The sequence below is a fragment of the Rhincodon typus genome, chromosome 33, assembly GCF_021869965.1.
Source record: "Rhincodon typus isolate 14 chromosome 33, sRhiTyp1.1, whole genome shotgun sequence".
Classification (NCBI taxonomy): domain Eukaryota; kingdom Metazoa; phylum Chordata; class Chondrichthyes; order Orectolobiformes; family Rhincodontidae; genus Rhincodon; species Rhincodon typus.
Genome location: NC_063364.1, coordinates 28,303,638 through 28,315,679, shown reverse-complemented (window position 1 = coordinate 28,315,679; position 12,042 = coordinate 28,303,638). Strand labels below are relative to the sequence as shown.

The following is a 12,042-nucleotide window of genomic DNA, read 5'->3' as shown; positions in this document are numbered from 1 at the left end:
TTATACTCTCTTCCACCTTCTTCCTTTGGGCAGAACTGAACCCAAAACGTTAACTCTGATTTTTTTTCTTCACAGATGCTGCCAGACCTGCTGAGCTTTTCCAGCAACTTCTGTTTTTGCTCCTGATTTACAGCATCCGCAGTTCTTTCCATTTACATTACAGCTTGGTATGGCAATTTCTCTGCCCAAGACTGTAAGAAATTACAGAGCGTTGTCAATGCAGCCCAGTCCGTCCCACAAACCAGCCTTCCTTCCATTGACTCCATCTACACTTCCCACTGCCTTGGGAAAGCAACCAACATCATCAAAGACCCCTCCCACCCCAGTTATACTCTCTTCCACCTTCTCCCATCGGGCAGAAGATACAAAAGTTTGAAAACACGTACCAACAGATTCAAGAACAGCTTCTTCTCCGTTGTTAACACACTTATGAACTGATCTTTCAGTTGATCTTTCTCTGTACTGTCTCTGTAGCTGTAACACTATATTCTGCATTCTGTTCTATTACCCTGATGTACTTACGTAAGGTATGATTTGCCTGGATAGCACACTAAACAATACTTTTCACAGTAACTCGATACATGTGACAATAATCAATCATATCAAATCACCTTAATGTTGGAGCTAGGCCATTGAGGGTGACATGAGGACATCATTCCTCACACAAAGGGAAGCAGGAATCTGGAACCCTAACCCTTACCCTTTCCAAAATAAAAACTGTAGAGCCTCAGGATGATTTGAAAGTTCCAAAGCAGGGATGGACTTTTTCTGGTGGGGTAAGACAGGATATGGAACTCAAGTGGAGCAGAGGGAGTGAAGGTTCGCTGTGATCTAATGGAATGAAAACAAAGGGGCTGAACAGCCTCTTCTTGCTTCATCGTAACAAGGCATTGCTAAAGTCTTTATTGTGGAGCACCAAGCTGTTTCCAGCTGCAGTGCTCATAAACTGCATCTGGCAGAGATTGTTGCTGATTGAAATGTGAGTGATTTCTGAAAAAGTTAGATTGTGTGTATGGTGGAATAGTGATAATTCAAGTAAACAAATAAAATCCAGGTTAAAAAAAAAACTAATAAAATCCAGAGACCTGGAAAATGACCTGCTAACAGGACTTTAAATCAATTCAATGAATTAACTAAATCTGGAATAGGAGGCTAGCATGACGAATGGTAAACATGGAAATTATTGGAAAAAACGTTTCTGGTTCACTAGGGAAGGAAACCTGTCATTCCTTACCAGATCTGGCCTCAATGTGACTCTAGATTCACAGCAATGCAGTTGGTTGAATCTTAGCTGGCACCAGGATCAGCCAGGAAAACCACTCAGTTATATTCACCAGCTTCTCCCCATGAACAAACAGCAATGGGTAATAATTACTGGCCTTGCCAGAGCCACTCACCTCCTATCAATGAATGAAAAAGGAGTTTCAACCTGCTTATTATGTAGGGAATGGAAAAACTAGCAGTAGGCAGCACAAAGGAACTTGTGATTACTCTGTCCTTTTACTGAGTTTAATTCCCCTTTTCTTTCAGTCTGAAACATACCAAGAGGATATCTACCCGATGACACCTGGGACTGAACCTGCACTCACAGCGGACGAGTGGCTCAGCGGCATGAACAGAGGTCTCAATGTTACCGTAAATATTCATAACACTAATTTGCAGCACCAACTGTATCCCCCACTGCTGCTCGCAACCACATACAGCAAGCTTTTTGCCTTAATGCGTACAATTCTGGTGGCAATTACAGCCAGGACTAAAGAACAATTGCACATCAACCTGTCAACACTAGATCTTTCAGTTGCTATGATTGTTACTCATTTCATCTTTAAAGTTATATGCAGATGAACCTCAATGGTCTACATTAGGATTCAGTGGTCAAATTGAAGGAAAATAATTGTTGATTATTAACAGCTCACTCTTGGTGCTCCTGACAGTTCCCAAGGGAGCTTTTACTGTATTATAAAGCAAACACTTCGGAGAATACGCAATGCACCAACAGGCCATTTGATTTAATCAGTGTGTATCTGGGCTTAAGTCCCACTCAAGCTCACCCCCATCCTTCCTCATCTGAGTCAAGCAGCATAGCTGGCGAGAGCCAGGTCTCAGATGGTAACCTCTGAGACACCAAGGTTTCAGGGTCTAAGCCCTGAATCATTCATTGAGCTCAGAGTCGGGGCTGGTGCTCCACTGCTGTACTGGGGACACTAGAATGTCAAAAGCATCACCTTCCAGATGGGATGATAAACCTGCCATTCCTTACCTGGTCTGGCCTCAATGTGACTCCAGAGCCACAGCAATGTGGCTGGTTGAATCTTAGCTGGCATCAGAAATAGCCAGGAAAACCACTCAATTGTATTCGCCAATATCTCCCCAAGGACATGTAACCAAGGAACCATCTGCCTGCTCAGGCCATTGTCAAAGGTCCCATGGCACTACATTGAAGAAGTTCAGGGGTGGCATGCCAACTGTCCTGAGCAATATTTATCCCTCTGTTAGAGCCAGAAAAACTGATTATCTGATCATTATCACATTGCTGTTTGTGGAAGCTTGCTGTGCACAATTTAGCTGCTAAATTACAACAGTGACTACACTTAATTGCCAGTAATATACTTTGAGTCACTTGGTGGCATGAAAAGTTCTAACATAAAGGCAAGTATTTCTTTTCTTATAACCCACAACTTCTTTCCCTTATTTTGAACATTTGAAATAGGAGCAGAAGTAGACCATTTGACTTCACCAGCCTGCTCTGCCAGTCAATAAGGTCACAGCTAAAATTAAATAAAGAACTGCAGATGCTGGAAATCTGAAACAAAAGCAGAAATTGCTGGAGAAGCTCAGATGGACAGAGTTAATAATTCGAGTCCAGTGACCCTTCTTCAGAACTGTTGTGAAGGAAGGTAACCAAATTTGAAATGTTAACTCTGCTTTCTCTCCACAAATGCTGCCAGACCTGCTGAATTTCTCCTGCAATTTCTGTTTTTGATTTGGGTCGTGGCTGGTCTGTTTCAATTTCGAGCTTCCCTTTCCCGTCAACTCCTGATCGTCTTTCATTGCCTCGCTTAACAAGAATCTTAAAAATACTCAATAACCCACCTCCACCACCTTCTGAAACAGAGCTTCCAAGTTGCAAAATCCTCAAAAAGAAGTTTCTCCTTGTCTCTGTCTCAAAAGGGCAATCCCTAATTTTAAAACTATGCCCATAGATGCATCCGTAAGGGGAAGCATAATTTCCACATGCATCTTGTTAAGACCGCTCAGGTTCTTAAACATTTCAGTCAAGTAACCCCTCACTCTTCTAAATTCAAGTGGAAACAAGCCCAATCTGTCCAATCTTTCCTCATAAAACCACCCAGTCTTTCCAGGTATCAATCTAGTAAATCTCCTTTGTACCGCTTGCAACTTTATTTACATCTTCTCTTAAATGTGGAGACCAAAGGGCGGCACAGTGGCTTAGTGGTTAGCACTGCTGCCTCATAGCACCAGGGACCCGGGTTTGATTCCACCCTCGGGTGACTGTCTGTGTAGAGTTTGCACGTTCTCCCCGTGTTTGTGTGGGCTTCCTCTGGGAGCTCTGGTTTCCTCCCACAGACCAAAGATGTGCAGCTACGTGGATTGGCCATGGGAAATTGCCCCACAGTGTTGAGGGATGTGCAGTTTAGATGGATTGGCCATGGGAAATGCAGGGGAGTAGGTCAGGGTGGTATGCTGTAACTGCAAACTATCTTTTTGTGACCCATGCACCAGAATGCCTAAGGTATCTCTGCACCTCGGAATTCTGTAGTCATTCAAATACCTACCTAGCCTCCCCTCGAATGTGTAAATCTTCTGTTAAACGGAACTGTCTTTAATGTATCCATTCCTTCATTTCCAGTCGCTGTAAATAGCCAAGGACTGAGGTCAGTCAGAGGCTAATTGCTGAAACAAGTTGAGCCATTGATTGGCAGAAGCTTGTAAAATCCCTGACACCTTCCCATTTGCACAGGAAGATCCAAGCTATTAAGACCAGAAGAAACCAGAGAATGACTATTGTATAATTTTCCACTTCCTCTGACTCCTGTGAACTGAGAATTTGTCTGTCAGCGTGGTAAAGAGTTTATATCAGGACCAAGTCAAATGTCAAATCCATAACCACAGTCTTATCCCTGAGCTACCTCACCTGTTCGTCTTCAGTTGTAATCCTGCTCAAACTGGTTGAGTTCACATCATGGCACAAATTACAATGAAGCAATGAGATAGATTTTTGTCCTTCTCATCCGGATAGCATATCGGATCAAGTATGTTTGTTAACATTTATTACCGAGGGAATAGAGTGCAATTGTAAAGAAACAAACTGTTCCAAGTGTTAGTCATAGTGCAGTTGATAACTCCAATCACTGCAGGGCTTGAGCACATAGTTGAAGTGTAGTACTCTGGTGCAGTGCTGAGGGAGTGCTGCACTGGCAGAGGTACTATCTTTCTGATGAGCTGTTACGCTGAAGCGACAGCGATCTATTTGGGTGGGTGTAACAGACCCTATGGCACTATTGTGAAAGGCAGGGAAGCCCTCCCCAGACTCTTCACCCAACATCACAGAAACAGATGATATCGTCATTGTCACAGTTCTGTTTATGGGATCTTGCTGTGTGTAAATCGACTGCTTCATTTCCTACGCTACACCTCCAAAGAGTTTCATTTGCTTTTAGGGCTTTGAGTTGTGAAAAGCACTATAAATGCACAGCATTTTTTTCTATTGACGAAACCTATACTGGCTATTCTGTCTGTATGCATCCCCATCCCCTCACCTTACTGTCTTCCACCTCATCAACTTATACTTCCATTCACTTCTGTCTTGTCATCTGCTTAAAGTTGTCTAATTTACTGATATAATTTTTTCCACTTTCCTTTCAGAGTTTTTCAGGAGGATTCCAAATCCCCTGTTCTCGCTCCTATTCATGTTGCATTTTGATACCTCATTTGAGTAGCTAATTGTGAGAATCTGGATATTAGTGTTAACAGGCTATTCAACTGTGAAAGGCAACTTACTTGTACCAAATCCTGTCTTCAGCCAAAAAGTGAATGTTTTTACATTCACTGGGTGGAAATTGGGACCAGGAATGGGAACTGTCATGTAGAACCTTCCATGTCATCGCCCTGTCCGTGCAATGTGACCTTTTCCAGTTCCACTTTGCAAATGCCAATCTTTTAAGTCTCAATCGCAGAATGCTCCTTGTGCCTTCTGCTCTTCCATTGGTGGCAAGACTTTGTATTCCCACTTCAAAACATGAAAATTACATTAGGGAACGCTTAAATTCCAGGCAGCCACTTCAGCAAAGACTTTGGGTATTGTAGTACAGAGAGACCTAGGGATTGAGGTACATAATTCTTTGAGGTTTTCATCACATATAGACAAGTTGGTTAAGAAGGTGTTTGGCACGCTTGCCTTCATTGCTCAGTCCTTTGAGTGTAGAAGTTGGGAACGTCATGTTGGGGTTGTACAGGACGTTGGTGAGGCCTTTTCTGGAATACTGTGTCCAGTTCTGGTTGCCCAGTTACAGGAAGGATATTATTAAGCTGGAGAGGGCTCAGAAAAGATTTACCAGTATATTGCCAGGTATGGCAAGTTTGAGTTATAAAGAAAGGCTGGATAGGCTGGGACTTTTTTCACTGGAGGGTAGGGGGTTGAAAGGCAACCTGATAGAAGTTTATAAAATAATGAGATGTATAGATAGAGTTAATGGTAGTTGTCTTTTCCCTAGGATGAGGACTTCAAGACTGGGAACACATTTTTAAGGTGAGAAGACAGAGATTTAGAAAAGACATCGGGACAAACTTTTACACACAGGGTGGTTTGCGTGTGGAATGAACTTCCTGGGGAAGTGGTGGATATGTGTTCAATTAGAGCTTTTAAAAGACATTTGGATAAGTAAATGAATAGGGAAGGGTTTGGAGAGATATGGGCCAGGAGCAGGCAGGTGGGACTAGTTTAGTTTGGAATTATGTTTGGCATGGACTGATTGGACCAAAGGGTCTGTTGCCATGCCGTATGACTCTGTAACTCTGTAAGAGGAAACCATAAGTCAAGCTTTACTCAGTTTCAGGTTTGTTCACAAAATTAAACAGTGTAACTTTCCTGACTCAACTACTCTTCAATAAGTTTCTCTTTATATGTACTTGAGTAATTACCCAAAGAATGTGTTCAGCCTGCACATGCTGTCACAGATAGGAGAGAGGAAATCTAAACCTCTCGATTCCCTTCCCTTCTAGCTGTCATCAGTGTTGTATCAATATTTGATAAAGTAGATGTTTGTGTTTCTGAAGCCCCCATTAGTGTGTGATCAGATTTTTTTAACAGCTTTTTGCGGGAGAACATCTTTATAGGTAAACTCGGGATTTTGGAATCGGACTACAAGGCTTCTTAAAAGACTTTTAAGCCTCTCAGTTCTTGAAAGGCAAAGGTTTCCCTATGGCTGTTGCTGTGTCGGTGGCATTCTGCAGACTACCTGGTCTCTTCAGTGACAAAGGATTTCGGAGAAACAGTTTCAGTCAGTAGTATTCGATAGAAGGTGAACAGTGGTCTTTTGCACTTAGCCTGCAGATGACCAGCCTTGTTAGCTTTCCTCTGTTACATCACAAACCTCGAGCATCGAGTCTGGAGCCGCATTGTTCCCGTGTTTTGGGGTAAGCTTTGACAATAGCAGGTTGTCATTCCACAAAGAAATTTTTCTGTTTATCCCTCTCCCTCCCCCACTCCCAATCCGTTATTATTCAGTTCAGAATTTGGAAGATGGGTAATCTGTGTTGAAGTTGCAAAGGTCACCTGACCCTGTTGGTATCACTCTTAGTTCATCAGTGTCCATTTTAACAAAAGTTTCAACATTTGTTAAAAATCCTCCTGTCTATTCTGACATAACAATATTTAACCTTAATTTACACAATTAACATTCATCATGGGCAAAGAAAAAGGACATTTGATCCATCTATGCATTAACCGTTATCCCATGACAGCACCTGATTCAAACGTTTGTTCAGTGCTACTCCACCTGAAGTCTGAAAAACACATTGATCACAGTCCTCTAACTACATCTGAGCAACTCTCCCTTGTCTAAATGCCAGCAATCCCCAAGCTCTGGAATATTTAAACATTACCCCCTCTCTCCTTCTCCTCCTCTTAAGAGTTTCCTTAAAGCCTGACATTCTGATCATGTTTCTGGTTACCCATGTAGTTTCTCCGTTTTTAGCTCTGCATCAGATTTCATTAGATTATGATGCTGTGAAGAGTTTGCCATGTTAGAGGTGCTATATAAATGCACGTTGTTGTTTAATCTAAAGTAATATTCTGAACTTGTCAAATATATAATTAATATAGAAACATGGAAAATAGGCACTGGATTGGCCTTTCGGACTTTTGAGCCTGCTCCACCATTCAATATGATCATGGCTGATCATCCAAATCAGTCCCTTGTTGCTGCTTTCTCCCTTTGATCTCTTTACCCCTAAGAACTATATTTAACACCTTCTTGAAAAAAATTAACCACTTTCTGTGGCAGCGAATTCTGCAGACACACCAATCTCTGGGTGAGGAAATTTCTCCTCATCTCAGTCTAAAATGGCCTATCTGTATCCTTCAACTGTGATATGATTTAATATGAAACATAACATTGATTTTATTCAAAACAAAGGCTAAAGGAGAAAAAAATGGTAATTCATTTCTTTTTAGGATTCCATGATCTAACGTGGGAATTTTTTTAAAATTCACTCACGGGATGAGGGCATCTCTGGCTGGGCAGCATTTATTGCCCATCCCTAATTGCCCAGAGGGCATTTAAGAGTCAACCACATTGCTGGTGGGTCTGGAGTCACATGTAGTGCAAACCAGGTAAAGATGGCAGTTTAAAAGCCGAAAGATCTGTGGATGCTGTAAATCAGGAACAAAAACAGAAGTTGCTGGAAAAGCTCAGCAGGTCTGGCAGCATCTGTGAAAAAAAAATCAGAGTTAATGTTTCAGGGCCAGTGACCCTTCCTCATAACTATGGCAGTTTCCTTCCCTAAAGGACATTAGTGAACCAGATGGGTTTTTCCGACAATGAACAATGGTTTCATAGTCATCATTAGACTCTTAACTCCAGAGTTTTATTGAATTCAAATTCCACCATCTGCCATGGCGAGATTCAAATCCAGGTCCCCAGAACATTACCCGGGTCCCCAGAACATTACCTAGGTCCCCAGAACATTACCCGGGTCCCCAGAACATTACCCGGGTCCCCAGAACATTATCTGGTCTCTGGATTAACAGTCCAGTGATATTAATACTGGGCCATTGCTTCCCTGTAACATGTGACATTCCAAACTTATCAAGATTTCAATATTTCAAGAAAAAACCCAAAAAGCTGTGGATGATGGAATCAGAAACAAAAGTAAAAGCCCTGCTGTGATTTTCCAGCAACTTTTTGTCTTTGTTTCATTATTTCAAGTCTACCATTTTCACAAGCTCTTATGCTTTGTGTGTTTCTGTTTTGGTTGCAGACCCAATTCTCATGTCTTTGAAGGAAGGTTACAAATCGACAAACGTTGCATTCAAGGTACCTAAAAAGGACAAGAAAAGTGTCGTTGTTAACGGAATTGATCTATTAGAAAATGTGCCTCCTCGAACAGAGAATGAGGTGAGCCCTGAGAAATCCTGAAGGCAGCAGTTTTAACGCATCCTTTAATTTCTTCCCAAGCCCTTGTCTCTCCTGTCTATCAGGACAGACCAAAACCCCTGTCTGCCCTCACAAGTGGCTGGGGTAAGCCTCACTGTACTGTTTCAGAACGAGCAGAGCCATTCTCCCCAGAGCCTTGGTGAGCATTTCTCCCTGAACCGAAGTCAATAATATTGGTGAACTGGCCATGAAACGTTAATTGTGGCTCATTTGGTAGCTCTCTCATCTCCTGAGTCAGGGTATTGAGAGCTTGGACACAGAAATCTTGGCTGACAGTCCAGTGCAGTATTGAGGGATTGCTGCACAGTCGTAGGGACAAACTCCAGATGAGGACATCATCCAAAGCCATGCTTGCCCCCTCAGGTGGATGTAAAAGATTCTGTTATGAGGAGTGGTTGAGGACTCTGGGTCTGTACCTGATGGAGTTTAGAAGGATTGGGGTTGACGGGGAGGGGGGCATCTCACTGAAACTTACAGAATACTGCAAGGCCTGGAGAGAGTGGATGTGGAGAAGATGTTTCCACTAGTACAACAGACTAGGACCCGAGGGCCCAGCCACGGAGTGAAGGGACAACCCTTTAGAACTGGGATGAGGAGGAATTTCTTCAGCCAGAGGGTGGTTAATCTGTGGAACTCATTGTCACAGAAGGCTGTGGAGGTCAAGTCATTGAATGTATTTAAGACAAAGATGGATAGGTTCTGGATTAGTAAGGGGATCAAGGATTACAGGGAGAAGGCAGGAGAATGGGTTTGAGAAGCATATCTGAATGGTGGAGCAGATTCGATGGGCCGAATGGCCTAATACACCCCCTATGTCTTATGGTTTATGGTTGCCCTGAATTGAAGAAGAGCAGGTGTCTGGTGTCATAGCCATTATTTATCCCTCAATAAAATTAAATGACCACATTGTTGGTTGTGAGATTTTGCTGGGCACCAAACTGACTTGCATTTCTCAGGTTAGAACATTGACAACACTTTGAAATCACTTCACTAACTGATGTTATGAAAAGCAGTGAGGCATTGAATTGTTTTCAGTCTTTGTGAGGAGACTGACCTATACTCATCCAGATTATATATCGGTTCCCATCCTGAGTTTCTGCTCACTGTCGGAATTGTTCAAATATGACAACTTGTCTCAGTGAAGCCAGGCCAGGAAGAGGCAAACGTTGGTGAGCTTTAACTTGCTACAAAGTGCTGGTGTATGGATGTTCAGTGACACCAAGAATGGATTCACTTATTGTGCCAAATAGAGCGCAGCTACTTTACTGACCAGGTTGGCACAGCGACAGTGGTTAGACAGGCTATTGTCATGACACTGTGGCTTTAAGAAGTGTATTTTGTCCTGGTTTTCTTTTCAAAGAGAGGTTTAAAACAGGGGTGCCAAGCTATCTACATGGCAAGCCAGTAAAGTAAACAGCTTAGCTACATCCACCCCTGGATGGGTGTAGCCAACTCTCACAGTCTGGGATATCTAGTTTTTTAAAAAGTTTTTGGGTTTCGCTTTAAGCAGTTGCTCTTATAGGCTTGAAGAAGAAGAAGCTATCTTTTCCCTTACTCGGTTACAGTTCGAAGCTGGGATTTCTCTCTGCTGCTGGGTTACTTGCAAGACAGATCTATTTTTCTAAATTTGCCTTTTTGCCAATGGGTGTGTTTATGGGATGTTACTATATTGGAACAATTAAATAGTAATAGTTACTGGATCTATTATTCTAAGTTCTTCTTTCTTTTATTTGTATTTTAACTATAGTGTTTAAATAAATTGTGTTTTCGCTTAACATCATGTAGTTTGACCAGTCACATTGCATCTGAAACAAAGCACTTCACGGTTGCCTTAAAAATAAGAAAACGTTAGGGGTCTAGGATACCTTCTTAAAATATTTTGAGGGCACCTGGTCTGATCCATTACAGTTATTCAAAACATACCAGTGCTCTGGAATACCATCAAATACTGGCTCCCTGGGGAGACCACAGGAGAGGAGAGGAAATGAAAGGGGAAAATTAAGGGGGTGAGAGGAAGGAGAAGACAGAAAGCAAAGAAGGAAGGATTGAGGAGATTTGGAGAGGATTGTAGAGGGAGAAAGAAATACACAATTAAGAAACAAATCCACCTTTGTTTTTGACTGATTTATTTCAAATGTCATTTGTTTAGCTCCTCCGAATGTTCTTCCGACAGCAAGACGAGATCCGAAGACTGAAGGAGGAGCTGACACAGAAAGACGTGAAAATACGGCAACTGGAATTAGAGCTGAAAAACCTGCGAAACGACCCAAAGAGCACCTGAGCTGGCATCCACTCCCCCATCCCTCCTGCAAACCACTGAAATACTGTAACCTGCAGGCTATAAGAACCCCAGTATTATAGGACCTGTTTAACAAAAAACACACACACATAGAATCCTTCCCCACTTTCCCGAAAGACAAGATAAACTGGAAGTCACACGTCTTTTTTTTTAAAACAAAAAATTGTTCAGTTATGTGCACAACTTAATGCAAGATCCTAGATGGTCTATGCACTGTATCCCAGCAGGTACCTGGCGAGCTAATCTCCTGCTCTCATCAACAACTTTGAGACATATTTAAAACATTTCTGTGCTAGTGAATTGTTTTACGTTAAATACTCCAAGGTGCCTCACAGATAACGTCTTTGTGAGCTTTGCCCATGCAGCTACTAGGGTTAAAGCTAAGTTTTAATATGTGAATTTAGAACAAGAGCAGGCCATTCGGTCCATCAGATCTACTCCTTGTACAGTCCATGTATCACTACCTCAATCGTGGACTCTCCTCCTCAATTTAACCATAGTTGTGTCAGCTGCATTCCACAATATTAACCTCTAACTAGTATATCAGGGTAATGAAAGTACACCTACTATTGAAGGAACGCCAAAAGCTGAGTCCCACTGGCTTTCATACTAAGCTAGTCACCGTCTGAAACTCGAGTGTCCCTACAATGGAAAAAGCGCTGATGATAACAGATTCTCAAAATCCAGGGTAGCTATGGCAGCATTAGAATGGAATGTTATTGCGACATTGTCTAAGTACTCTAAAATATGTCCCCATGTCTCCTCACTTCAACTCCAGCTAGAGCTGATCGGATAGAAGTATCCCCTGTGTAATCCCCAGTTAGACCCCCCCCCCTCTGTAATGCGCAGTCAGGCTCCCCCTCTGTAATGCGCAGTCAGGCTCCCCCTCTGTAATCCCCAGTCAGACTCCCCTTCCCCCCCTCTGTAATCCGCAGTCAGGCTCCCCCTCTATAATCTGCAGTCAGGCTCCCCCTCTGTAATCCGCAGTCAGGCTCCCCCTCTGTAATCCCCAGTCAGACTCCCCCTCTGTAATCCCCAGTCAGACCCCACCCCAGCTCTGTAATG

General features: G+C 42.6%; 1 protein-coding gene across 1 annotated transcript in view; it reads left to right on the top strand.

Annotated features, from left to right (window-relative positions):
- Positions 1 to 12,011, top strand: part of LOC109935727 (coronin-2B) — a 28,687-nt gene extending 16,676 nt beyond the window's left edge. The window contains exons 6-8 of the mRNA XM_048615754.1: positions 1,531 to 1,621; positions 8,503 to 8,639; positions 10,828 to 12,011. Coding sequence (XP_048471711.1) covers positions 1,531 to 1,621; positions 8,503 to 8,639; positions 10,828 to 10,959 — 360 coding nt within the window. The 3' untranslated portion in view covers positions 10,960 to 12,011. The remainder of the gene's footprint in view (positions 1 to 1,530; positions 1,622 to 8,502; positions 8,640 to 10,827) is intronic.
- The last annotated feature ends 31 nt before the right edge of the window (positions 12,012 to 12,042 follow it).